Source organism: Fukomys damarensis, unplaced genomic scaffold (assembly GCF_012274545.1).
Source record: "Fukomys damarensis isolate Sample0158 unplaced genomic scaffold, DMR_v1.0_HiC HiC_scaffold_7, whole genome shotgun sequence".
NCBI lineage: Eukaryota > Metazoa > Chordata > Mammalia > Rodentia > Bathyergidae > Fukomys > Fukomys damarensis.
This window is the reverse complement of record NW_022900919.1, coordinates 29,162,162-29,188,308: the sequence shown is the minus strand read 5'-3', so window position 1 is coordinate 29,188,308 and position 26,147 is coordinate 29,162,162. Positions and strand designations below refer to the sequence as shown.

Here is a 26,147-nt window from a genome sequence, read left to right as displayed (position 1 = left end):
TTGTGTTCAGTCCCTGGCACTGGGGTCAAAAAAGGGCCAGCATCGTCTCACATTTCAAGGGGGGTAACTGCAAGCATTGTGGTAAAAAATGGGGAAGGAGAGAACTTTAATGTGTACAAAGGTGAGTTGGTTTTTTTTTTTAAATACAGTGGCTTATTTTTGATAGGTTGAATGTGATCTTATAGAAATATATCCAGAGTTGGACCGGGGATTTAGCTCAGTGCTTCTGCAGCCTGCCTTGAAAGCACAAGGTCCCAAGTTCGATCCTGGTACCCCAAAAAAAAAAAAAAAAAAAAAAAAAAAAAAAAAAAAAAAATCCAGAGTTGGCCTGGTATCTAATCACAGCACTCTAGGATATAGATTTAAGTTTATATGGAACACAGTCCAGTAATTACGTGGAAATCCCCACTGGAGCTTAGGCTAGCACTCAGAACTTGACACAGTGAGGGAGATTTGGAGTCATCAGTGTGGTTCTAATATCCATTTGTTACCAAGGCAGCAAGCAGGTGTGAGTACAGGGGCAACGAACCCACCTGTGATCAAACTGCAGTGAGACGTGAGGAGAACAAGGAGCCACTAAAGAAGGCAGAGAAGGCTTGCTTGGAAAGATGAGGAGAAATAAGAAAATAAGGTTTTAGTAGCAGAAAGGAGATCAAATTTGATAGGGAGGTAATTCCTAGGAATGGGCAGAGGCTGGGCATGGTGGTGCATGCCTCTAATCCCAGCACTTGGGAGGATCACCATAATTTCAAGGCCTGAGCTTGGTGGGTGAGTTCAAGCCTGTACTGCGTAGTGAGACCCTGTTTAATAAAACACAATGGGCAGCCTAGTCCTCTATTGGCTGGAGGACAGGTGTGGTTGGAATAAAGGCAGGAAAGGAAGAGAAATCATTGCGTTTCAGAGACCCACCACTGAGGGAGGAAAAAGTGCATTGCAGCAGGACAGAATGTGAGTGTCCCTATACTGATTGCTAGTAGTGTGATCATGCAGGCTGTCTGTCATGCAGGAGTGCTGCCTTATAGCCCAGAGCCATTGGGGCAGGGTGGCCTGGCTGGTGGTGCCTGGGAGCTGCTGGAGACACAGAGCTGCTAGCTCCTCCCAGTCTGCCCTTGCTGTTCCAGTCTAGAACTCACAGAAAGTGGCAGAGTTAAGGTGGGAATATGGTTCCTAGTCCAGGAGTTTTCCAGGTGACACTAACTCAGGTTCTCTCTCTCTCTCTCTCTCTCTTTTTTTGTTCTTTTTGATATTTTCTTTCAACAGTGTCAGAAGTTTGGACAATATAACAAAGACGATCCCACTTCTTTTAGGCTATCAGATGCCTTTTCTCTATATCCTCAGGTGAGAGAAGCACATTTCAAGGGCTGGGATGTAGCTTAGTGACAGGGTACTTGCCCGGCACGCATAAGGCCCTGGGTTCCATCCCTAACACCACAAAAGGAAACAGAAAAGAAACAAGCCAATAAAAAAGAAATACACGTTTGCAACAGAACAGTAAGTATGAGAAAATTAAACTATTCTCAGGGTGAAATGAAGACTTCTGGGTTTTGAGTCTCACACTGTAGATGACAAAGGTCAGTGGGGCTTTGCTCAGTGCTGAGTGCAGGGGTTACATGAGCTGAAGCCATTGAGAACTCGGCATCTTTCTTGGTGCCAGGCCCTGCTCAGCACTTCTTAGACGACCCTCACATGTTCAGGCACCTGTGTCCCATTGGTTGAGACTATGCAGTGTTGTGAGAAGAGCCCCACACGGGCCCTGCTCCTGCTCATCCTTGGTGGTGTCCCCAGCCCCAGTGCATTTTGGTTTCTTCATCTGTGGAAGGCAGGAGTTGGTCTGCAGTCTCTAAAGCTATGAAACTCATTCTCCTGAGGGCCCTGCACAAAGCCCTCTGACATGGACACACTGGGTGCTGCTGGGTCTTCCAGAGCTGAGACTGAAGAGCCAGGTGCAGCTCCAGTTGAGATGGTGGCTGCAGTGCCCGCTGTGGCGAGGCATTCGAGGGTGGAGGTCAGAGCAGCTCTGCCACGCAGAAGGGGTGAGGCTGTGGGCCTTGCTTCTGCACTTCACTTTCCTCGCTGTAAGCTGGGTCTGGCATGAGAACCTGCTGCAGGGGCCCACTGGAAGGACTAAATAATCCTTGTCAAGCACTTTGTGCCGTGTACACAGGGTGTACTGTTAGCCACGGTGATTATTTCAGAACCTGTGATTAACGTGTAGAGGCTCAGGAAACTTGATGCTTCTAGAGGAAGCATGTTTTCATTTTCGACAGTTCAGAGCAAGCTAAGTCTGTCCTGCCCTATCTCATCCTCGGGGTAAAGAAGTGACCTTTCCAGTGTCGGCTCTTGCCCCCTCTGCCTCACACTTACCCTTGCTCCCTTGCCAGCCCATGTCCTGAGCACAGCTGGCCATTCCTGTCCCTGTGGTCCCCTCGTTGCTCCTTTCTGCCTCCGCCCTCCAGCCTCGCATGTGTCTTTCCACGTTACTGTCAGACCCACCACTTTGGGGTCTTCTGCTGCCCTCCCCACAGGAGGAATTTCTTGTGCCGTGGCTCCTACTCAGAGCCCCAAGGGCATTATTTCCCCCTTATAACTCATTTCTTTGAAAGCACAGTCTCTCCACACCCCAGTTCAGGGACTCTGGAAATAAATTTTTGTCTATCTCTTTTCTCATAAGGAAGCTTTGACCTATCAAGAAGCCCCCTTTTTAAAAATGTACTTCAGAAAAATTTTAACTGTTGTAGAATTTACCATCTTATCCTGTTTTAAGGTTACAGTTGTGTGATGTTTGATAAATACACTCACACTATTGTGCAAGAGATGACCAGAATTAATTCATCTTGTAGAGCTGAAACTCTACACCCATTAAACAATGACTCCCCATTTCCCACTTCTGCCAGCCCCCGCTGCCACCTTCTGCTCCTGTCTCTATGAACCTGGAGGCTTTTTCAGAGCGCCTGGGTTCTCCTGTTGAGATCTAAGGCAAGCCTGCTCTCTGGGTACTCATAGTTGTATATGTTTGTCTTTTCCCCTTTGTGAATGCAGTTCATGTTCCACCTCAGAAGATCGCCGTTTCTCCAAGTGTTTAACAACAGTCCTGACGAGTCATCCTATTACAGACACCACTTTGCACGGCAGGACCTGACCCAGTCCCTCATCATGATCCAGCCCATCCTCTACTCCTACTCCTTCCACGGCCCACCGGAGGTGAGGCTGGCTACACCAGCTTCCCTGGGAGCGGCAACCACCTGACTGGAGGGTTTTTTCAAAGCATCCTCTCACAGTAGAACTGGAAAAAAGAGAAGAAAGGAAAGAAAATTGTGAATTTTTATAGTAATTTAGCATCTCTGAGTATTTAAAGAGAATTCATAGGCTGGGTATGGTGGTATTCGCCTGTAATCTCAGCACTTGGGAGGCTGAGGCAGAAGGATAACCATGAATTCAAGGCCAGCCTGAGCTACATAGTGAGTTCAAGGCCAGCCTGAATTACATAGTGAGACCTTGTCTCAAAAAACGAAAAAAAGGGCCGAAGATTTAGCTCAGTGGTTCTGCCCCCTTCCTCATAAGCACAAGGTTTGAAGTTCAATCCCCAGTACCAAAAAAAGACAAAACAATAAGAATTAAAAAGAATCCATAGGAAAAACTCAAAAGACAAATAAAACAGTTTTTTTGTGGGAGTTAGGAGTAGCTACAAAAAACTGAAAAATACAAGGATGCTTTTTATCCAATGAGTTTATATACTTTGACCAGTAATTCCAGGTCTTACAAAGTGTCTGGAAAAATACTCCTAGATAAAGAAAAAGCTATGTGCAGAGAAACAATAAATGAATTCCTATAACAGAGAATTATAAAATAATCCAAATGCTTGGTAGTGAAGAAATAAGTAATCTAAGAAATACATAATTTATGTAACATAAAATATAGACATCCTTATGTGAAAATGTTACATGAAAAGAAAGTAGAAACTTTCCTAAAAGAATACCTACATGGAATAGAGCATTGCTCAATTTGCAGGTAAAGTCAACTACAATCTTTTAAAAAAAAAGAAACTTTTCTGAGTTGTGATTTTTAGAAGACTTCAAAATAATGAACTTGGAAATAATCTAAAATGTCAATATTTTTTATACTTTGGGTACAGATTTTCTTAAATTTAGTATGTTGCTTTTATTATTATTTTATTTATTTTTGGTATTGGGGATTGAATTTGTGCTTGCGAGGCAGGCAGTGGTGCCCAGTTATTTTGTTATTAAAATAAAAATCACGATAAAATATATTTCATAACGAACTTCAAGAACTTGTTACTACGCCACCTGCTTTGTAAGTGCAAGTTTCTGAGTTCGATCCCTAGTACCAAAACAAACAAAAAAAAAACAAGAACTTATTACTAAATGCTCCTTGCTCTCAAGTACAGCTAAAGTAGATTTGAGAGAAAGACAGTTTGATAAGATGAATTTTTTTATGTACCAGGGATCAAAATCAGGATCTTACACTTGCGAGGTAGGCACAGATCCAGTGAGCTAAATCCCCGACCCCTATAAGATGAATTTCTAACACCAAACTGAGAATGCTCAGAATCATTTCTGGGTCCTAGATCACAAGATACCACTCACATCTCTTTCCACCTGGTTGTCAGGGGCCTGTTTCTCCTCAAAGTTAAGACTTGGAGCCCCTGGGCTGGGGAGCCCTGTGGTGTAAGGGTTGGTCTAGCCCATGGGTCCTGGCATGAGGCTGCAGTGGCTGTCTATGGGGCATGGCAAGGCCCAACACCTCCTCTGTCTCCATCTCTCCCTAGCCGGTGCTCTTGGACAGCAGCAGCATTCTAGCTGACAGAATCTTGCTGATGGACACTTTCTTCCAAATTGTCATTTATCTTGGTGAGGTAAGATGATTTTATCGCTTTCTTTACTGGCTGTTGTTTCTGCTTTTTGTTACTTGTGAATTTGGGTTTTTCATAAGATTTGAAGCAAGAATTCTGTAGTATTTATATATTTCACGAGAGTAGTATGTGCTGTACGAAAATCTCAAGTGGTCTTTTGTTTTGGTGCCAGAGATCGAACTTGAGACCTTGTGCTTGCAAGGCAGACGCAGAACCACTGAGCTAAATCTCCGGCCCTCTAGTGGTCCTTTTAAATCACTGTAATTTATTACTTTGTGAAAGTGTCAGGTAAACGAGTTTATTCTTAGTAAACTCATTGTACAGACTGCTGTTCTTAGGGTTCTGTGAGGGGTAGTGGGTTGGAATCCACAGGTTTTCTCTGGTGGAAGAACCTGGCATAAGGACAGCATGCTGGGTCTGTGAGTTCCTGGGGTGGCTGTGGATGGCTTCAGGGAAGAGAGGATTTCTTTCTTTCTCAAAGGGGTTTGTGCTCTACAGAGGGAATGGCTCCTGAATTTCTGCATCGTTATGGGGGTGGGGCTGTTCTTTTTTTTTTAACCACACACTAGGGGTTGCACCCACGGAGTGCTGAGTTATGCCTCTAGGCCCCCTTTTTTTTTGGCACCAGGGATCAAACTCAGGTCTTAGTGCTTGCGAGGCAGGCAGCAGAACCACTGAGCTAATCCCTGGCCCCTAGGCCCTTTTTAAATAGTTGTATTTTGAGACAGAGTCTTATTAAATTGCCCATGACCTTGAATTTCTTATCTCAGCCTTCCAAGTAGCTGGGATTACAGGTATGCACCACCTGCCTAATAGAAAAAAACCTTTTAATCCATATTCACCATATTCACCATATTCAGTGATGCTCTCTATTCTGTTGTATATTCTTTCCTTTCAGTAAGCTGTTTTTGGTGATTGATTTGGCTTCCTAGAGTCCAAACAATGCAAGTGATTGCAAATGTCCTGAAAGAATATAAATTGTGTTTCTGAATTTCTGGAGTAATTTAGGAAGTATTAATTTTCAGATAGTAGTAGGTGTTTCATAACTTGAAATTCTTCAGCCTGTCAGCACCTCTGCTGGCCCCTTGTCCACAGAGACGGGCCATCCAGTGACCAGCAGCTGTATCACCTGATGATTGTACTTCATCCCTTGTTATCCCACCCCCATCCTGTTCATTTACTTATTTATCAAGCACCTTTTTTGATCAAGGCAGGAGTTCTAAAGAGGAAGCTGAGATGTTTTTCTGTCTGTTTATTTCTTATTCTTCAGAAGCCCTGAGTCTGCTGGCTGTGGGTGTTCAGTAGAGTTCTTGCAGTTGTCCAGGCTGGGCCTAAACTTGTGATCCTCCTGCCTCAGCCTCCCTGAGTGCCAGGATTACAGGCATGCATCACCATTCCCAGATCTTACAGCTTTTCTCTCCTCTGGTTAGTCCCACCTAGCCTGCCCTCCTGCCTGAGGGGAGCACAGTGTGGGTGCTGTTGGGCAAAGAGAAGGCAACATAGCTTTATGTAGGCAGCGGCACACCCTTTCCCTCCAGGTGTGAGGTGTGAGGGGCTAGACTGGGGGTAACAGTGGGAGTGGACTGGAAGAAAGGAGCATTGCAGTTGGGAAGGGACAGGGGATGAGGCTGCTGGCTGACATCTCTGAGAGGAGCTCCCAGGTGGTGTCCTGTACACCCCTCTGTGGCCCTTCCTGCCTCTCCTCCCCCAGCCCCCTTGTTGATTTGTGACTTCACCAGGACCCATCCTGGGAGGTCGTGCTGGAAGGCCTGGAGCGGGGATGGAGGCCACCATTGCAGCCTCCCCATGACAGTTCTGGTGGGCTTGTTTCTGTGCAGACCATAGCGCAGTGGCAGAAGGCCGGCTACCAGGACATGCCTGAGTACGAGAACTTCAAGCACCTGCTGCAGGCTCCGCTGGACGACGCGCAAGAGATCCTGCAGGCGCGCTTCCCCATGCCGCGCTATGTCCACACAGAGCATGGTGGAAGCCAGGTGACCGCTGCCCTTGTCTTCAGAGATGATGGAGGGCTGCGAATCCAAGTATTCAGCACTGCTGCGTGTGATGGAATCACTGACAGATGACAGTCTTCCAGCTGTGACTTCTTTTTAAACAAATATGCTGGTGTAGAAGGATAGGAGCTTTCCGACGTGGGTAGCCCGTTTGTTTAAGCTAGTGATGTTCCCGTGTAGTGAAAGGTTTCTGATATAACCAGCAAACCTGATTACACTAATGCCACTTTTAACGCTTGACCTTCTTTTTTTAAAGGCTCGATTCCTTTTGTCCAAAGTGAACCCGTCTCAGACACACAATAACCTGTATGCTTGGGGACAGGTAAGAAATCATCAGGAATTTAAAAACTTGTTTTAAAATCCTATCAAATAAGATACTTTGGTCCTGAGACAAAGAGTAACTTGGGTAATTTTGCTGAGGGGAAGAAATCTGACTTTTTTTGTTTTTTGTTTTTGTTTTTGGTACTGGGAATTGAACTTGGGTCCTTGTGCTTGCGAGGCAGGCGGCGGAATCACTGAGCTAAATCCCTGGTAGAAACCTGACTTGTAATGCCATATTGAGGTGGGGTGGAGCTGCTGCCTCTGGGTCACTGGCGCAGTGTACAGTGCAGTGCACTGGCTTTGGCCAGAGCGGGACACTGCCTGCACCTGTGCTCTGCTGCTGGACGTGGGGCAGCATGGCCCCCGTCTTCTCCCTCCTAGCACCACACCGGAGCTCCTGCCCATTCCTTTTGTCTCGGCCAGATGCCTCCTTTACTAGTTATTCCCAGCATCTGTGTATCTCTCCAGTTCTCATTCTGTTTTCCTGTAATATTTTTTTTAATGAACCCGTTTTTGAGATAATGATAAATCGTGTGCAGTTATAGGAAATAAAAAAAAAATGAGATCTCTTGTACCCTCTCCTCATTTCCCGCTAATGGTAACATCCCCATGTTAAGTGACATGGAAAGGTGTCTGCACAGTGGGGTGGCCTTGTCTCCAGGGACCTGGCACGGTTCAGTTGAAAGCAGCAGTTACTTTGGCAGAGGTGATGCCTTTGGATGCTCTGAAGTGGGAAGGTGCTTAACAGCTCCTGAATTCTACCCAGCTTCTGGTCTCTGCGGTTGAGCCTCCTCCGTTGCATTGCAGGAAACCGGAGCGCCCATCCTGACAGACGACGTCAGCCTGCAGGTGTTCATGGACCACTTGAAGAAGCTGGCTGTCTCCAGTGCCAGTTAGGTGGAGGGCTGGCTGGAATTAACGAAAACCCTGTCCAGTGTGCTCACCTTTGTTTATAAAGGCTTCGTAACATTCCCTTCACTTTTTAATAAGTAATCAAAGCAAGTTTTGTATGTAAATCTGTAGGTTATAATTTATTTGTCTCTCTTGTGTTTGTCCCTTTTCCATATCATAAAATTGTAAGGTCATAAACCTTAGTAGTAGTTTTTGTGCTTTTTGTCTCCTAACTTTTTAGTCTCTATAAAATCAGAGATACTGTGTTTGGGCATCTTGTTTTGACTCAAATATTAAGGATCGTAAAGGAAACAAAACTGGATGAGGAAATCACTGGCTAAAACAGTGCTAATACACATTTGATCCCCTGAGGTGTCTGTGTGTCTGCAGGTTAAGTGACTTCCTCAGAAGGCATTTCCTGAACGTAGTACTTTCTGAGCATTAGGAGTCCAAGGAAAAGTAAGACACGTGTGAAGCTCTGTTGGGGTGGGGCCTGCCTGAGTAACTTGCCTGTCCACAGTCCAGCCCAGGTGATATCAACAACAGCTGATGGCATAAGTGACTAGGACACTGATAACGCATCTGTCTTGGGTAAAACAACTTAAACAGGTGCTTTTTAAAAATCAAAGTAATACACACATATGGTCAAAGCAAACACCTAACCCTGGAGAGCTTGTGACAAGCAATGGTTCCTTCTCTCCCTGATCTTAAACCTACCATTCAGAACTGCATTCATCTTCTTACATGGTTTTGTTGTTAAAGTATTAAGTTTTAGCCAGTATCTTCCAATTTATATTTATATAGAATGAGGATATTGTGACCTTTCTACCCTCCAGTTTTGGTCAGTGATACCTTTATTTTTATATAATCAAGATTGGTACAATTTATATCTTAACTGTAATTACATTTTTGTCTCAAGTTGATTGTGAATACTTAATAAAGTGCATTTACACAACTGCTGATGTAAATGTTGTTCCTGTGCAAGGCAGGTAGTCGTGTATGTTTTCTTCTCATAGATTTTGTGTCATAGTCTCTGTACCACTTGGAGAACATTCCATTTATAACAAAATCGGAGTCATTTTTCTTACATAGCACCATGCCACATACTGCTGGCTTCCCGTCTGGTTTATAATTTTTTAGATTTGCTGTTGTTTTCCCAGAGTTTCTTGTTTTTAGTTGCCTGCTTTTTTTTTTTTCCTATTGCTGTCATGGGAGAGAACCCAGGGTATACTACCATTGAGCTATACTCCTGGCCCTTTTGAGACAGGGTCTCACTAAGTTGGCCTTGAGCTTGCAGTCCTCCTGCCTCAGCCTTTCCAGTAGCTGGAATTACAGGTGTGCACTACCACACCCAGCTCTTTGGTTATTTTTTTTTTCTTGGTACCAGGGATTGAACTCTGGGATTGAACTGCTCTTGGCAGGCAGATACGGCACTGCTGAGCTATATCCCCCGGCCCTCTTTGATTACTTTTTACAAGAATTATTTTGCCTTCTTAAGAGATTCCACTTTATTATCTTATTGAATGAAGGCCACTTTTTCTCTAAAGCCTTCTGGTGCCCTCTTTTAACATTAACCAGCTGTTTTCTAGGCCTGCCACATAGCTATTGCCCAGGAATTTATTTTATGCAGAATCCTGGATTAATGTCACCCTTCTTTTTATCCTGCAATTCATCTTGCTATCTCAAATGACTTTTCCTTAGAAAAGCTTATGGGAAGCATTTCCTTACATTTAGGCACAATTGCATGTCCATTTGGTCTTCAGGATTGGCAACTTTTCTGGGTCTAAAATTCCAGGTTCAAAATAATTATCAGAAGTTTGATCCATGATTTCACTCAGTCAGCAGAAAACTATTCAGTACTTGGTGTGAATGGAGTAGGCTTTAGGCATTGGGAATATGCCCCATGACACAAATTCCTTGCCCACTTGGAGTTGAGGCTCACTCAACTAGCAAGCTAGGGAACACTAGCAATGAAAAAAAAAAGAGATATATTAAAGATATATTAGAGGATAATGAGTACTCTGTAGAAAATGAACGTGAGTTCTCCAGATTTTTTTTTTCCAAAGCAAAAGCAAGATATATGGCAAGAAGCAGAACAGACTCTTCCAGAGAGGAGGGGCCCCAAAGCTGGGAGGTCCCATCCTCCAGAATTTTATGTCTGCTTTCTTTGTGTTTGGCTGGTTTCATTTAGCACGAGCCATCCATGTTGTCTCTGTAAGTAGTTCCTTTCTATTGCCAAGAGATATACTTCATTTACCTTTTCACTAGCTGGTAGACATTTGAGTGGTTTCCATTTTTTGCTGCTGTGAATGAAACCGAACATCCATGCACCTGTACTTGTGTGGACATAAGATTTCCTCTTCTGGGGAAATTGGGATGGAGTCATATGATGGGTGTGTTCAACTTAGTGCCAGGTTTGCAGAGTGTTCATGTTCCCAGATTCACGTTCCCATGAGTTCCCTGTTCATGTTCCTATGAGTAAGAGTGGCAGGTGGATCAAATCCTCACATCTTTTGGTATTCTTCAGTCTTTTTGTTGTTTTTTTGAGACAGGGTCTTACTATGTAGTTGAGACTGATCTGGAACTCACTACGTACCTCAGGCTGGACTTGAACTCACAGTGATCCTGCCTCAGCCTCCTGAGTGCTGGGATTACAGGCGTGTGCCACCATGCCTGGCCTCTTCAGTCTTAATGTTAGCCATCATAAGAGGCACTTTTGTCACTGGGAAGCTAGATCCTAACTCCACAAGGAATTGGCAGCATACTCAGTCCTTTTGTCTTTGATGACCTATGAGGCCATTGACTAGTCTACAGACAGGGCTTACTGCAAAATGACAGAGAAAACCCATAATGTATCTCAAGCGGAAGATGGGCAAACACCAAGATGGCAGCTGCAGTGACTGAGGTCTCAGGTTCCCTATATGATTAACTAGGTCTTTAAAAGAATAGCTGTTCCTGCAGTCTCATTGTTTTACAAAGAAAGTGGGCTATGTTGACCTACTAAGTCTCTGTTTACTCCCTAGGTATATGTTTTTGTTTAGTGTTTTGAAACTGGAGGTTTTCTAAACTTTCATTCATGGTCTTGACTTTGAATGACCCTAGACCTTATCAGTATGGTAAGGAGTTACCTTCTTGGGCTAAGTCTGAAACTACAAGCTAGTGTGGATTTTATCTATAGTTCATGATTCAGAATGCAAAGAAGGTTACGCATGTCCTTTGCTTTTCAAGTATCCCCTACCTGCTATCTCCAGGTCTGCTCATGTCTAACTTTTTGCCTAACATTTTGGTTCCTGTGTTGATTGACCATTTGTACATTTTTTTTAATGGTACTGGGGATTGAACTTGGGACCTTGTCTTCTTTGATTACATTAAAATGTGTTGGGTTTTATTTATTTATTTATTTATCTATTTTTGGTACCAGGGATTGAACTTGGGACCTTTTGCTTGTGAAATAGGCAGCGGAACCACTGAGCTAAATCTCCAGCCCATGAGCTGGGTTTTTAGTTGGATTGGATTGTCTCTTTTTTTGTTTTGTTTTTCATTAATTTTATTGGTACATTTTAGATATACAATATAATAGCATTCATCATTGGAAATTTATACCTTTACATAATCTATCTTGGTTCTTATTTTTTCCCCATTGCCGTCCTCCCTTCAACCCCTCTACCCCTCCCTATTTACAAAGGCTTGGTTTCCATTTTTTCATTTTCTCACATTAATTCCATTCCCTTCTTTTCCCAACACATCCCACTTTCCCTTTGGATCCTTCCCATTTCAAACTATCAATTATACATTTTGATCCTTATTTACACTTTTAGTTTTTCACACCAGAGAAACTATTCAGTATTTATATGTGTGTCCTATTTATTTCACTTAAGAGTATGGCCTTGATGTGTATCCATTTAGCTATAAATGTCTAGTTTCTTTTTTTTTATGGCTGAATAGTACTACATTTTATAAAAATACCCCACATCTTTTTATCCAGTCTCCAGTTGATGGGTGGTTAGGCTGTTTCCTTGTTTTAGCTATTACATACTGCTGCTATAAACATGGGTGCACATATCTCACCGTGGTGCAGTTCTTTTAATTCTTTTGGGAAGATATCCAGGAGAGGAATAGCTGGGTCAGATGGACTTCTAATCCTGTTTCTTTGAGATATCTCCATATTGATTTCCACAGCGGTTTTACCAGTCTGCACTCCCACCAACAATGGAGGAGAGTTCCTTTCTCCCCCACAACCCTGCCAGCATTTGTTATTTGTTGATTTCTTGATAGCAGCCATTCTTTCTGGGCTGAGGTGGAATCTCAGCATTGTTTTCATCTGCATCTCTCCAATGACCAATGATGTTGAACATTGTTTTCGTATGTTTATTTGCTGCTTTTACTTCTTTGAGAAATGTCTGTTCATTTCAGATGCCCATTTTTGAGTTGGGTCTTTATATTTATATTGGGAGTCTGATTTTTTTGAGTTCTTTATATATTCTAGATAGTAAACTTGAGGAACAGCTGAATTGTCATTTTATAAGTGGTCCTTACATATCTTTGAAATAAGTCCTTTTACATACATACATATATATATATGCATTTTGAAATTTTATCCTGTTGTCTTTTCATTTTATCACCTGTGCATTTCAAAAATCAAAAGCCTTCATTTTGAAAATTTTAAAACTAATTTTGAAATTTTATCAGTATTTGCTTTGTTGTTCATGCTTTTTGTATTTTGAAAAATCATTGTTATCCCAAGATGGCAAGATTTTCTCCTTTGCTTTCTTCTAGGTTTATAGTTTTAACTTTTATAGGTAAGCCAGTGAACCCTTTAATTTTTGGAGTTGTAGATTTCTGTAGGCAGAACACCAAGTTTTAAAGGCTAGGTAGTGGCTGGCCATGCTGGCCTCTAATACCATCACTCAGGAGGCTGATGAGGCAAGAGGATCACTGGGAGTTTGAGGCTAGCCTGAACTACAAAGCAAGACCCTGTCAAAAAAAGAAAGAAAGAAAAAAGGATAGGTAATGGAAAAGGAGCCCTGAAAGATACCAGAGAGCGGAGGGAGGAGAGTGGCTATCAATGTCAAAGGCTTTTTAGAAATTAAGTTTGAGTATGGATGAAAAACAGTCCAATTTACTGAGCCCACTTTGGACCAAGCACCAGCCTGGCATAATCCACAAATTGCTCAGTCTCTAGGAGCGTGGGTGAATTATGCTTTAAGAAATGTATGAATAAGAGAAAAGAAGGTGCAAAGTTGAAGATTTTTCGCTTTTGTGTCGTGGGCACAGTTGGCATGATGAAGACAAAGTGAACAGAATGAAAATGAGTGGGGTGTGGGGTAGCATTGCGTGTGATTGGTAGGCGAGGCCCCACCAGAGGCTGAAGAATTGAGACCCAGAGAACAGAGGGTGTATTAGCTTTGACTTGAAGTACCTGAAGTTTACCCTGAGTTCCAGACAGCAAAACTGGAAAGATGAGGTGCAAAGTAACAACATCCTCGCAAATCTTGTAGGCTGTAAGAGGAAATGTAATAAACTTTTTCAAATATCGTCTGGCCTTTGTAAGGCAGGCATTGAAATTTTGCAAATGTGAAGTTTCAACTCAGAAGCTGCCAACTGCTCCCCATCCGGTGGCGTGCAGGGTCGCGCTTGCCATTCGGTATCACCAAGATCCATGCCTCAGAGGTGGAGCGGACTACATTATCCAATGTGCATCGCGGCAGCAGGCCGCGACATCAGTTTCTCATTGGTGGCGGCGGCGGATATTGCGACTACTAACCGGAAGGCCCGCCTCGCCTGCGCTTTGCGAGAACCAGTCCTGGTCGTTCCACCATGCAGCCAAAGCAAGCCTTGTCCTGGTACCGGCGGCTGTCTGTGATCTACGGGATGGGCGCCTGGACTCTGTTTGGTTCTGCATTTTACTTTTTCGGGAAGAAGAAGCCTTCAGGTAGGACTGTCTGGCGAGCCCTTCCTCGGGACCCGCTGCTTTCCGCGAGATACCCACGGGTCAGAGAAGCGACCTCTTGTGTTGTAAAACCCCAGGTCTATTCTGCAAAAGTGGTCGAGGTTATTTGCCGCATATTATGCAATCCTTAAAGAGATGCCAGGAGATGCCCTTTAATGCTGTCACTTAAACCTTATTTATTGAATAAAGCCGTTCCCATACTCACAATTGGAGGAATCTGTGTAAAATCTGAGATGGAATTTCAGAGACCCTGGAGTTGGCATAACGAAGTGATGCTGTCATCGGTTCAGGTTGCACAAGGCGAGCAACAACTTCGGAACTTTTAGCGGTTGAGGAGTATAAAAGTCTTCCCATTTATTGGGAAAAGGGAAGCACAGCGCCATCCTATAAGTGTTGGAAATCATAAAGACGGAAAGTTGATGGGTGCGGATATCTGGCTGAGGGGTGGGGAAGATGGGCGGTGACAGAATTGTAGAACCTCAAATGGACGGAAGTATTGGAAAGTTAATTGTGGTGTTGGTTGTGCAATTACAAATACACAAAAAGCCGCTGAATTCTGTCTTTTAAAGTAAGATAATTGTTAAGTATATTTCAATAAAGCAGTGGTGAAGACATTATGAATATTATCAGTGGCCTGAATATTACCAGTGGGCAGTATTATGTGGAACATGTCTGTCATGTCATGTTTTTCTTTTTTTTTAAAGAAAGAAAATGTTAGCTGGGGATTTAGGTCAGTGGTTCTGCCGCCTGACATCTGATGCCATAAGTTTTAATTTAGCTTATTTCTGAAACTTGAATGACTGATCTAATTCAGCTGTTCTTTTCTTTTAGAAGGTCATGAAGTAGAACAAAAGGATCTCCCAAGAAGTGAAATTGTACCCGAACCCCTGAAAGGGTTTTATGTGGAAACGATTGTTGCATATGATGAAGATTATACTTCACTTTCTGACAGGATCCGTGACTTTGTGAAAAAATGGACTGGTGATTCTGGTTCAGAACCGTGATTGGCTGCTGAATTCTGAAAACAAGGACTTTGGCTCAGCATTGATACATGATAGGTGCCTTGATTTCTATTTTATGTTTGTGGAAAGTATATATTTAATTATGCAGTTAAAAATGCAATAAATATTTCCTTGAAAGAAACTAAACTTACATAATTCAAGAGATATTCCTCTCTATATGGGGAAAAGTTAATGAAATTTCATAGAGGTTCCATAAGCTGAGTTTTTTGAAAGTAGTGCATGTGACTTTTTTGCATGCTGCTGTTAAAGTCTTAGTGGTCCCTTTAAAGTTAGTCAGCAGCTGGGTGTAGTGGTACATGCCGATAATTCCAGCACTCCAGAGACTGAGGCAGGTGCATCACTGTAACTACAGAGACCCTATCTCAAAAAACAAGAAACACTGCAAGTAACCAAGCCCCAGATACCAGCAGCAGAGACCTCAGCTTCTCACAGGACATGAGAGGTCAGAACAGGTCAGTTGGATTAGTTTGGTTGGCATCACACTGATGAGCAAGAAACATCACAGCAGTGGCCAGGGAAGGTTAGAGGGAAGGTCCCCTCAGTGGGAACAATAGCATGGCCTCGGGAAACATCATCTGTAGGGATTTTCAGTCCAGAAAGGGCAAATGCTGAGGAACTGGTATGTGGCAGGTGACAGCTGTTTATTCATAATTCACACCTACGATATACTATTGGACTTCTCTGCCCTGGAAGTTACCCAGTACCCATGAACTAACCAGTAAGGGCTTCAGGGGACACTTGGCTTTGCCTTCCCTGAGACTTGGTGGGGTTTATCTGACGGATCTGGCTTCCGTCCCTCTCAATGAAGGGCAGCCCTCTCCTGGGCTCCGAAGCTGCCTCTGTTCAAGTGGTGCTGCTTGGATATTGTAGCCACTTCAGATGTGTCTGGAGCTGACTTTGCTGCCTTTCCTATGAGCCTGTTCTTCTGTTCTCTTAGAGGATGTTTGCTTTCCGAAGCAGTCAGAAGTCCTGCACTCTGGACTTCTCCCTCTTCCTGTTGCTTCTGTAGTCAGCCTGTCCTGTCTCTTCGTATCACACACTGTCACACATCACTTAGTGACGGACATGTTCCTCAAAGCATGTTTTTAGGTGACTTTACATCATGTGAATGTCCTCGTGCGGACTCAGGATACCAGATGTGTGGAACAGACCTGTGCTGCTGCCGCTGTGCTGCAACACAGCGGTACCTGTGTATCTATGCTTACAAAGTACAGTAAATCACCGCATAAAAAGCTTAAAACCAGGTGGCCCGCAGGGGATGTGGTGAGAATGATGCTTCCTGGTCGGAAAGGTGCTCTAGCTGGGTTGGGAAGTGAAGGGACACAGCTCTCCCTGCTGGAAGCTCAATAAAAACTACACTGCAGCTATGCTGAACTCACCAAACTACTTTTCTTCAGTAGTAAATTAGCTTACTGTAACTTTTCTACTTTACAAATTTCAATTTTTAAAAATTGTTGACTCCTGTGTAATAACAGCTTTTAACACAAATATGTTGTGTAGCTGTACAAATCATCATCATCTCAGTAGTAGTAGTAGTAGTACTTGGGATTGACCCCAGAGCCTTTACACTGAGCTATATCCCCAGCCTTTTTTTTTTTTTCAGACAGTCTTGCTAAAATGCCCAGGCAGGTCTTGTTATAATCTTCCTGCCTCAGCCTCTTGAGTGCTGGATTACAGAAGTATGCCACTGTGCCCTGTCCTTGGGTGACTGAGTCTGGAGGATCTCTAAGAGTTTAAAGCCAGTGTGGACCACGTGGCAAGACCTTGTCTCAAAAAGCAAAAATAGGGCTGGGGGATTTAGTTCAGTGGTTCCGCTTCCTGCCTCACAAGCCCAAGGACCCGAGTTCGATCCCCGGTACCAAAACAAAGAAGCAAAAACAAAACTAAAAAAGAAGTGGCAGAACCTAAGTGCCAATGCACTACACTGTATTAAAGGGAGGCAGGTACAGAAAAATAAACTATAAGAAAACATGAATTATTTAAACAATTGTACAGAATATTTTTATTTTTTGAGACAGGGTCTTACTGTATATCTTGGGCTGGCCTCAGACTCACAATCATCCTGCTTTATCTGAGTGCTGGAGCTACAATAGGTACACCTCTGTAATCCATCCTCGGTGTATAGTTATTTCTTCCTGGGGTAGGGTGGGAGTCTTACATCTTAGAGCTTTACCTTCTGCTTTCAGAAAGGTCAGAGTGCCTCTCCTGTGCTTGCTGTTACTCGAGTGTCTTTATTTTTTATTTTTATTTTTTGAGACAGGGCCTTGCTGTGTGGTTCAGGCTGGCCTTCCAAGCTGGCTTCGAACTCCCAACAATCCTCCTGCCAAGTGTTGGGATTACAAGAGTTCACCACATCTTTGGCTTCAATTGTCTTTAGCTCAAAATAATTTTTATATTCAACATGGCATCTTTTGGGAAAGTGAATGTGTAGTTAGTCCTTAGCTACCAAGTTGCTCAGAGTATGGGGCCTATTTAACCAGTGTCTTTTCGAGTTTCACTAAACATTGTCTTTTATAACTCACTTTTTAATTGCAGTTGTATGTGCGTGGTGCCAGGAATTAAATCCAGGGCCTTGTGCATGCTAAGCAAGGGCCCTCCCAATAACCTTCATTCCCAGCCCTTAATTACATTTTTAACATTCACTATCATTTTTAGTTTTCAAGTTCTTTTCCTTGCTCTCGGTTCCTTTGTGGTATTCTGTTTGTTGGTGAACATACTTTCACATCACCGAAAGTATTCCACTTAGTTTTACTGCTTGCACTGTTGCAAGTTTCCTCTCTGCTGTTTGTCCTGCCATCTCTAATTGGAGGTGTCTTTGGTCACCTCTCCCGGAAAGCATCAGTCTGAAATCTTTTTGCAGCACAGAGGTGGGTGGGTTAGGACCAGATCAAGGCCATCTCTCTGTCACAGGGTGGCGTGGTGGCTTAGTTCCTAGTATTGCACTGAGAACTTGGAGCCTCATCATGTTGAAAGGAATGTGGGGAGGGATATTGGGAAGTACCCAGAAATGAAGGGACATAGAGGATATGGCTGGAGAGAGTACAGCAGCAGTGGCTCCCCTAGTGTACAGTGACGGCCACTAGATGTCACAGGGACCTCGCGGACACTGCCTGCACTCGGCCTCGGGGGCCCCTACCAGCAGGGAATCCCTGAAGAGCCCACTCCAGTGGCTTCCCAGGGCAGCCTGCTGTCATTAAGTCACCCCTGCTTCTGCACATACCAAACTGATACAAGTGTGAGGCCTTGCCTCGAAGGAGTCTGGGGGGGTGTTTCTCTGGCTCTCAAGGCAGAGGTGTCAGATTTCGAGGTCAAGTATAGAGAGATGTCACAAAATGCAGGCAGGTGAATACCATGACAAATATCTGCATTGGTAGATCGGTCCCCGGAGAAGATACCTCCCTCCAGCTTCCCACTAGGGGGCTGCTGGGATGGGGGCCCTCTGGCTTTAGGGAAGCTGCAGGATGGATGTAGGAGCAGCCCAGGGCGCTTGTTTAGAATTCAGGGTTTTCCATTTTCAATCCAGTGCCGTCCCCCTTCTCTGCTCTGGCCAGCACACCTGAGGCGCCAGAGCAGAAAGCTCTATCTCCTGAGGAAGTGCGGGCTTGAGAGTGGACTTGGGCCTGCTGCAGCTTCTGCAGACTCAAATGTCCTTCATGTACACAGCCACTGCCACCCTCTGGCTCACTCTACCCTTGGCTTCCAGCTTCTGTGCACTGTACATTTTCGGGGCAAAGAGCTGTCTCCTCACGAGTGTGCCCTTCAGCTCTTTGTGTCCTGTCTCCTGCACACTGTGAAGCCAGCACCACTCCACCACCTGACTTCTGTCTAGTGGCTTAGTTGTGCTCTAGGGAGCACCTTGATATCTGCCTTTGCTGCTGTAACAGTTGAAGTTTGAATTTATGCATAAAGTATCTCTATATATATTAAAAATTTTTCCTTTTTGAGATGGCAGTCTTGCTATGTTGCCTAAGCTGGTCTTGAACTCCTGGGCTCTAGCGATCCTCCTGCCACCACCTCCAGAGTAGCTGGGACTCCAGGTGAGACACTGTGCCCAGCTTGCATATACCCTTAAATATCTCTGAATGTTTCCTTTCTGTTGAAAACACTGCAGCTCCAGTAGGGAGAAGAATGCGGTCAGCAGAGGGGAATGGAGGGGCTGGTCAAAAGGTGTATAGGAGAAGTAAGCACAGGGTTTGGTTGCATAGTGTGCCAACTAGTTAATTATACTGTATTGTATTTGAAGAGCCTGAAAGAGAAGTTCTAAATAATAATGACAGTAAGAATAGTAATAGTAATAATAATAATAATAATACTTGCAGTGCTAGAGATCCAACCCAGGGCCTCATGCATGCTAGGCAAGCACTCTACCACCAAGCCTCATCTCCAAGACAGGATTTTGTTCTGTTTTGTTTTTGCTTTATTTTGGTACTGGGTATAGAAGTTGGGACATTTTGCTTGTGAGGCATGCAACGGAACCACTGAGCTAAATGCCCAGCCCCAAGACAGAATTTTAAATGTTCTCACCACAAAGAAATAATCAATATTAGGTGATGGACATGTTAATTACTCTGATTTCAACCTTCCTCAATGTATACCTGTATCTAACATCATATAACATAAATATATACAATATTATTTGTCAATTAAAGATAAAACACCACTCGTTCAGTAGTGCGTGCTTGTAATTTCAGCTGCTGTACTTGGGAGGTTGAGGCAAGAGATTTGAAAGTTCAAAGCTAGCCTGGGAAATTTAACAAGACCCTATCTCCAAATGAAAATAAAAAAAGATCTTCATCCTTGGAGGTACCAGGACCTGACTGACTGCTTAGTTACCAGTTCTGCCCTGTAACTGCTGCCTACCACCAAATACCATTTTTTTTGTTTTGTTTTTATTTTGAGACAGGCTCTTGCTATGTAGCCCAGGCTGGCCTCAAACTGTCAGGGCAATGGTTAAAGAGATGAGAGTTATCTGGAATGCGTGTGGTCTCTGAAGTGACCTTGGCTGTAGGGAGGCTGGCTACCTCCTGACAAAGGAGTATACAGAGATAACACCCAAAGAAACGACCCCCTCCAAAGTCCAGGGCAGCCTGAGAATGGTCCTTTCAGCCACACAGGCCTGTTGGCACCAAGCGGCTTTTGTCTAAAGGTAGGTACATAAGGAGCTGAGAAACCAGGTGTGGCATGGCCTTTTATCTTGCCTTCCCTAGAGGATTCCCCTTCATCTTTGGTGCTGTCCCTTGCCTTGTTATGTGGTAATGTGTTATTTGACTCTACTCATATCTGTTGTACTTTTATAACAAACTTACTTTCATCTTTTTAAAATCATTGTATGGTTCTTCTGTTTGTGTGGGTCCAAATTGCATATTTCTGTGGCCACATATATGTGACTCCTTGCTGTCATACAACTCATGTTGATCCTCCTGCTTCAGCCTCTTGAATACTGGGATTACAGGTGTGCCCCACCACACCTGGACCTAAACACCATTTTTAATAACAACAATAAATTCCTTATGTATTAACATCAGAACAGTGTTATATGCCATGAATCCCCTGGACAATTCCACTGCGCACTGAAAGGATAAGAATGAATAGCCAGGTGTGGTGGTGCATGGCCCGGCTGTGTGTCTGGTCTTTGTTCTGGGTTTCCATCATGGAGTGTCTCAAGCTCCTGGAATTTCCCAGGTGACAAGAGTAATAATGCAAGCCCCTTGTCACATGAGTTCACATATGTGCAACAGTCCAGATGGGAGCTGGTCACGGGAAAGACCCATCATGTGCCTGGAGCGCTGGAGGTTGGAGCTGCCCTGACCTGCAGGAGAGACAGCACTGACACTGCGGTCAACCAAGTGGCTAGCAATTCAATCAAGCTAAACAACAGAAAGCCATGGGACAAGAACTGAGAAGGCAGCAAGCAGACCGAGGATGACTGTCAAAACATTGGAAAGCCAAGAGATAAAGGTCACCCTGCCCCCACAAGACCCAAGGGATGCATAAAACCCAAACTACATGTCCTTGGCCTGTGTTCAATCTCATTCCCATTGCAGCTTTGACCCTTCATAGTTGGCTATGGCTGCCATGATACTTGGTCTAAAAAGCTTGTATGATCAAAAACTCCCTCCTTCCTGGGGTGGGATGAGTCAGGTGCTCCATTGGCCACGACTCCTGTCCATCCCCAGGTATAGATCCTCCCATAATCCCAGGACCTTAAAGACCCAGTGTTGCTTCTATCTGGGTGGGAGCTTTTTCCCTATTCACTCTCTGTAGAGTGTGCTTTTGCTCTTAATACATAGTACTTTTGCTGCTGAGAGTCCTGCTTAATCTTTGCTCAGGATGCCAAGAAGCTGGAAACAACCCCCTGAGACTTTGCATCCAATAGCACCAGTTGTCTGAGCCATGCTCTGGACACAGAAGCCCCGGTTTCCTGCTTGGTGAAAGCTGGATTGTGTCAGGAGGGAGTCTAGCCCTGATTCCACGGAGGGAGTGGCTCATGCTCTGCTTTTGGGACTCAAACTACTTAGATCCTTTGTATTGAAACCACAATTCTAGGAACAGTGCTTTCCTGTGTTCCTTAGTCATTCCAGTGAATTATCAAGCTTGAAGGGGTTATTCCTACTGTCCCAAGAATGGATTTTCTCCTCTTTTTATTTTTGGTACTGTGCCATCTATGGTAGAGACATGGAGGTGGACTTGACTGCCTCCCTTTGAAATCTTTGTTCCAGCCTCAGCACATGCTGGGTCTCTGCTAGAACTGTTTTTATCAATGGTAGCAGTTTGTTAAGGTGACAATTGTACAGCCCTCAAGTAGCTTTCTACATGGTTTTCTGTGGCCTATTTCATTCAGATTTCCTAACCACTCTAAGAAGGGGTGGGGGGCGCTAGGTATTAGTATTCATATTACAGAATTTTAGTCATACACTTGTTTACTATTATGGCATGACTTGGCTAAATAAAATGAATAGCTATATAGTTAAATGGCGATTTTAGCGGCACATATTTATCTATTTATTTATTTTTTCATCATCAGGGATTGAACCCCAGGGCTTTTGGGCTGTGCTCTATCCCCAGCCCCTTTTTACTTTTTAATTTTGAGACAGGATCTTACTAAGTTGCCCAGGCTGGGCTTGAACTTGCCATCCTCCTGCCTCGGCCTCCCAGAGTGCTGGGTCACAGGTGTGCGATACCACAGGAGCTGCCACAGATCTTTTGCATCTGCCTCCGTGACAGAAAGGTAAAGGAAGAAGAAATTGGCAGGATCTGGGAGCAGAGTGGGAAGCAGAAAGTAGAAGCACAGTTAAGAATAGGTCATGCATTGGCTGGGATTTAGCTCAGTGGTTCCGCCGGTTGCCTCGCAAGCACAAGGTCCTGAGTTTGATCCCTGGTACCAAAAAGAAAGAAAGAATAAGTCAGGCTAGTTGGGGTTTTGCGATGATGGCTCTCAGGCCCAGGGACAAGGCGGGACAAACTACTGTACAGATTCGGGTAGGTCTAAGGTTTATTTTGGGCCGGGACGTAGCTCAGTGGCGCTGCGCCTATCTGGCAAGCGTAAGGTCCTGAGTTCAATCCCTAGTTCCGGAAAAAATAAAAATAAAAACAAAAACAAAACAGGTTCCGGCAGGGAGAGAGAGGAGTCTGGACAGGTCTTCAGTCTCGCCCAAAGCGAGCCCGAGGGGCAGGGCCAGGGCCTATCCTTGACTAGCGTGGGTACTCATTGCGGGTGGGTGTGGCCAACACGCACGCAACCAATCGGAGGGCGGGCGTGGCCAGCGTGGGTGAGCGTGGGAGGGCGTGGGCGTCCGGGTCTCCCGGGTCCTCGCGCGCGCTTCCGGGTGCTGGACAGGTCTTCAGTCTCGCCCAAAGCGAGCCCGAGGGGCAGGGCCAGGGCCTATCCTTGACTAGCGTGGGTACTCATTGCGGGTGGGTGTGGCCAACACGCACGCAACCAATCGGAGGGCGGGCGTGGCCAGCGTGGGTGAGCGTGGGAGGGCGTGGGCGTCCGGGTCTCCCGGGTCCTCGCGCGCGCTTCCGGGTGTGCATATGCCAATTCGCCCGGCGCCGTAGGCCGAGCCCGCGCGTACCGCCCCCCGCCCGTCGCTCTCCGTGACACCAACGTTTCGGGGATCGTTTCCGGGGCGGCCTCCTCCGCCCCCTCTGCATCTCCCTGGGTTCACGAAGCCCGGCTCCCAATGCATAAAACGCATCGATTCGAGCCCGGCCGAGCCCGGACAGCTGTGTCCACCGCGGGGACCCCTGCCACGGACCCTGCAGCCCCAAATTAAGCAGAGGGGACGTCTCTGTCTTACCCAGCTTTAGTCGCCCCTTGAACACCCTGGTCTGGTCTTTCTCAGAGGCCAGAGCCGTACTGTAGCTAATGTAGTTATTCTAGACGCCCAGGCCTGATGGGCCTGATAGGTACTAAACTAAACGTTTAAGTGACAAATGTTAATTGCCTTGTAGTCTTTTTCATTTTTTATTGTAAGAATTAACATTGTTTCAAACTATGTCCTAGCTGTTCTAGTGACTGAGGCGAAAAGATTGCTCTTGAATCCAGGAGTTCAGTGCCAGCCTGAGCAACAGAAGAGACCCTTACTTAAAATAAACAGTGTATGTGTATATATACATATACATATATATACATATATAAATATACCTGTGTATATATGTGTATGTAAATATTTAAAAGACAAAATCGCTAATGAACTAAAACCATATATTTAGATCTATTTTTCAACCCTGCTTAATGATTTATAAGCTGTTCAGGTAACTTTAGTTTTGAAAATGGTCTTGAAATAATATATCTAAAAGGGTTTATAGCATTTCAGTAAGTATTTAAGTTTACAATAGCTGGTATGGAGATTCTTTTCTCTTTTTTCTTTTCCTTTTCTTTTCTTTTCTTTTTTTTTTTTTTTCTGAGTTTGGAACCAGAGCCTTCTCATTGAGCTACATCCCCTGCCCTTTATTTTTAATTTGGGATATGGGGTCTCACCCGTGGCCAGGTTGTCCAAGCTGGGCTAGTACTTTAGATTCTTCTGCCTCAGCCTCTGAGAGTGCTGGGATTAACGGGTGTTCAATCTGCAGTCTGTTTTCCATGGTCCTCACCAACGATTTAAATTTCTATCCCCCGAACTCTCTATTCTGTGATCTGGAGTATTGAAAACGTGTTTTTATTCTACTGGATAGAATTTGAGTTCTTTTAATTTATTACTTAGGTTGTATGCTTTTAGTTAAAACCAGCCAACCTGTGTATTAAAAAAGATAATGTAGGTTGGGGAACCATGGAATTTCAGTATTGGAGGGATGCTTAAGTTGTCCAGGCCATCTAGTTGAATTGCAGTGGAAGAGATTTTTCTGGTTCTTAAACTATGTGGCTGGATTCACTGAAATGTGACATCATTTGGATGACGTTTTACTTTAGAGCATCTAAAATAGCACTCCTTATTTTATGGTAATGACAGAGCATGCATAATCACACATTTTTATGTGGCATATTTACTCTGTAAACTTGTTTTGACACATTTAATGCCTTAGCATAATTACTGTGTTAATGTAATTTTTATTTTATTTTATTGTTTGTGGTGCTTGAAATTAAACCCAGAGTTTTGTGTGTGGTGCTAGGTGAGTGCTCTACCAGGGAGCTACAGCCCCAACCCTGTGCTAATCTTATTTTAAAAATTCTTATTAGACTGCCACCTTCCATGCAAGCGTAAGGTCCTAAGTTCGATCCCCAGTACCAAACAAAACAAAACAAAACAAAACAAAAAAAACTCTTACTAGAGAAGTTTTTTTTTTTTTCTGAACAAACTCATTTGGCTACATGGACCAAATAACACAGTAACTCCCATGTCCCATCACTAAATTTCAACAGCTGGTGCGCACTTGTAATCCCAGCCCTCGGGAAGCTGAGACAGAAGGATCACTGGACTTTGAGGTCAGTTTGAGCTACATAATGAGACCCTTCTCAAAACACAAAACAAATGGCCTAATTGTAGAGCTCATGGATTCTTGAAGAGGTTGTAGAGCTTGGGGCCACTTGAGGAGATGATTGAATAGCTGTTATCCAGCCCTGTGATCTTTATGTCTAAAGTGTTGATTTTCAGTTATTTCCCTTGGAAAACCATTTGTTTATAATAGTAGGCCCCTTTAATCCTAGGAATCCTTCTCTTTATACTTGGAGGAGGTACAAAGAAGTCCCCACTCTGGGTCGCGAATAGGCTTTGAGGCAGAATTTATTTATTTATTTTTTTGGTACCGGGGATTGAACTCAAGCCCTTGCATTTGTGAGGCAGGCGGCAGAACCACTGAGCCAAATCCTTGGCCCCAGAATTTATTTCTTATAAAGATAATAAATTAAAAAAATGTTGATGCTCTTTGATGACTCTGTTTTAGAGACTCTACTCCAAGAAGATAATTCTAATTGTAGAAAAGGCTTTATGTTACAAGGATTTTCACCGCAATTTGATTTATTGAAGGGAAAGTTTTGAAACAAGCCATTTGTCCAGTGAAAGGGCAGCTCATCAGTCATTGGTGAGGATGCAGCTGCTAACGGTGTTTAGGGAAAGCTTGTGATATGGAAAAAATTCTTATATAATTATAAGAAAAGATGAGGTAGTTTTAATCTAATTATAAAAACTATTATTATAGTAGTTGAAAACAAATATGAAGCAAAATCTATGAACACAAAATATCAAAAGCAAATGATACTAAAGTGCTTGCCTTTTTTCTCCCATTTCTTGTATTGTTCAGATTTTCTGTAATGTATATGCATTATTTGGATTTTTGAGACAGGGGCCTCTCTGCATAGTTCATGCTGACTTTGAAGTCACTCTGTACTAGGCTGGCCACAAACTTGTGGCGATCATCCTGCCTCAGCCTCCTAAGTGCTGGGATTCCAGCATGTGCCACCACTTTGGGCTGGATCTTTTTTTTTTTTAGTACCAGGAATTGAACCCAGGAGCTTATTCTTGCCAGGCAGGCTCGGAACCATTGAGCTAAATCCCCGGCCCCTGGCTGGCTTTTTTCTAAAGCACAGAAGACAAGTAAACTAAGGCCAGTTATTTACTGCTTATTTCGTGAAAAATTATTTT

General features: G+C 44.0%; 3 protein-coding genes across 5 annotated transcripts in view; all 3 read left to right on the top strand.

Moving 5' to 3' along the window:
• Sec23b (SEC23 homolog B, COPII coat complex component) overlaps positions 1-8,987 on the top strand; it is a 30,397-nt gene extending 21,410 nt beyond the window's left edge. For all 3 annotated transcript variants that reach the window (XM_010634167.3, XM_010634165.3, XM_010634166.3), the window contains exons 15-20: positions 1,261-1,338; positions 3,040-3,201; positions 4,787-4,873; positions 6,709-6,864; positions 7,139-7,204; positions 8,011-8,987. In XM_010634167.3, the coding sequence (XP_010632469.1) occupies positions 1,261-1,338; positions 3,040-3,201; positions 4,787-4,873; positions 6,709-6,864; positions 7,139-7,204; positions 8,011-8,100 (639 nt within the window). In that variant the 3' untranslated portion in view covers positions 8,101-8,987. The remainder of the gene's footprint in view (positions 1-1,260; positions 1,339-3,039; positions 3,202-4,786; positions 4,874-6,708; positions 6,865-7,138; positions 7,205-8,010) is intronic.
• A 4,878-nt stretch (positions 8,988-13,865) lies between these two features.
• On the top strand, positions 13,866-15,168 carry Smim26 (small integral membrane protein 26). Its single transcript, XM_033760999.1, has 2 exons — positions 13,866-14,026; positions 14,876-15,168. The coding sequence occupies exons 1-2, from the start codon at positions 13,912-13,914 to the stop codon at positions 15,046-15,048; spliced, it is 288 nt and encodes a 95-aa protein (XP_033616890.1). The 5' UTR covers positions 13,866-13,911; the 3' UTR covers positions 15,049-15,168.
• A 10,495-nt stretch (positions 15,169-25,663) lies between these two features.
• Dtd1 (D-aminoacyl-tRNA deacylase 1) overlaps positions 25,664-26,147 on the top strand; it is a 103,348-nt gene continuing 102,864 nt past the window's right edge. The window contains exon 1 of the mRNA XM_010634217.2: positions 25,664-25,668. Coding sequence (XP_010632519.1) covers positions 25,664-25,668 — 5 coding nt within the window. The remainder of the gene's footprint in view (positions 25,669-26,147) is intronic.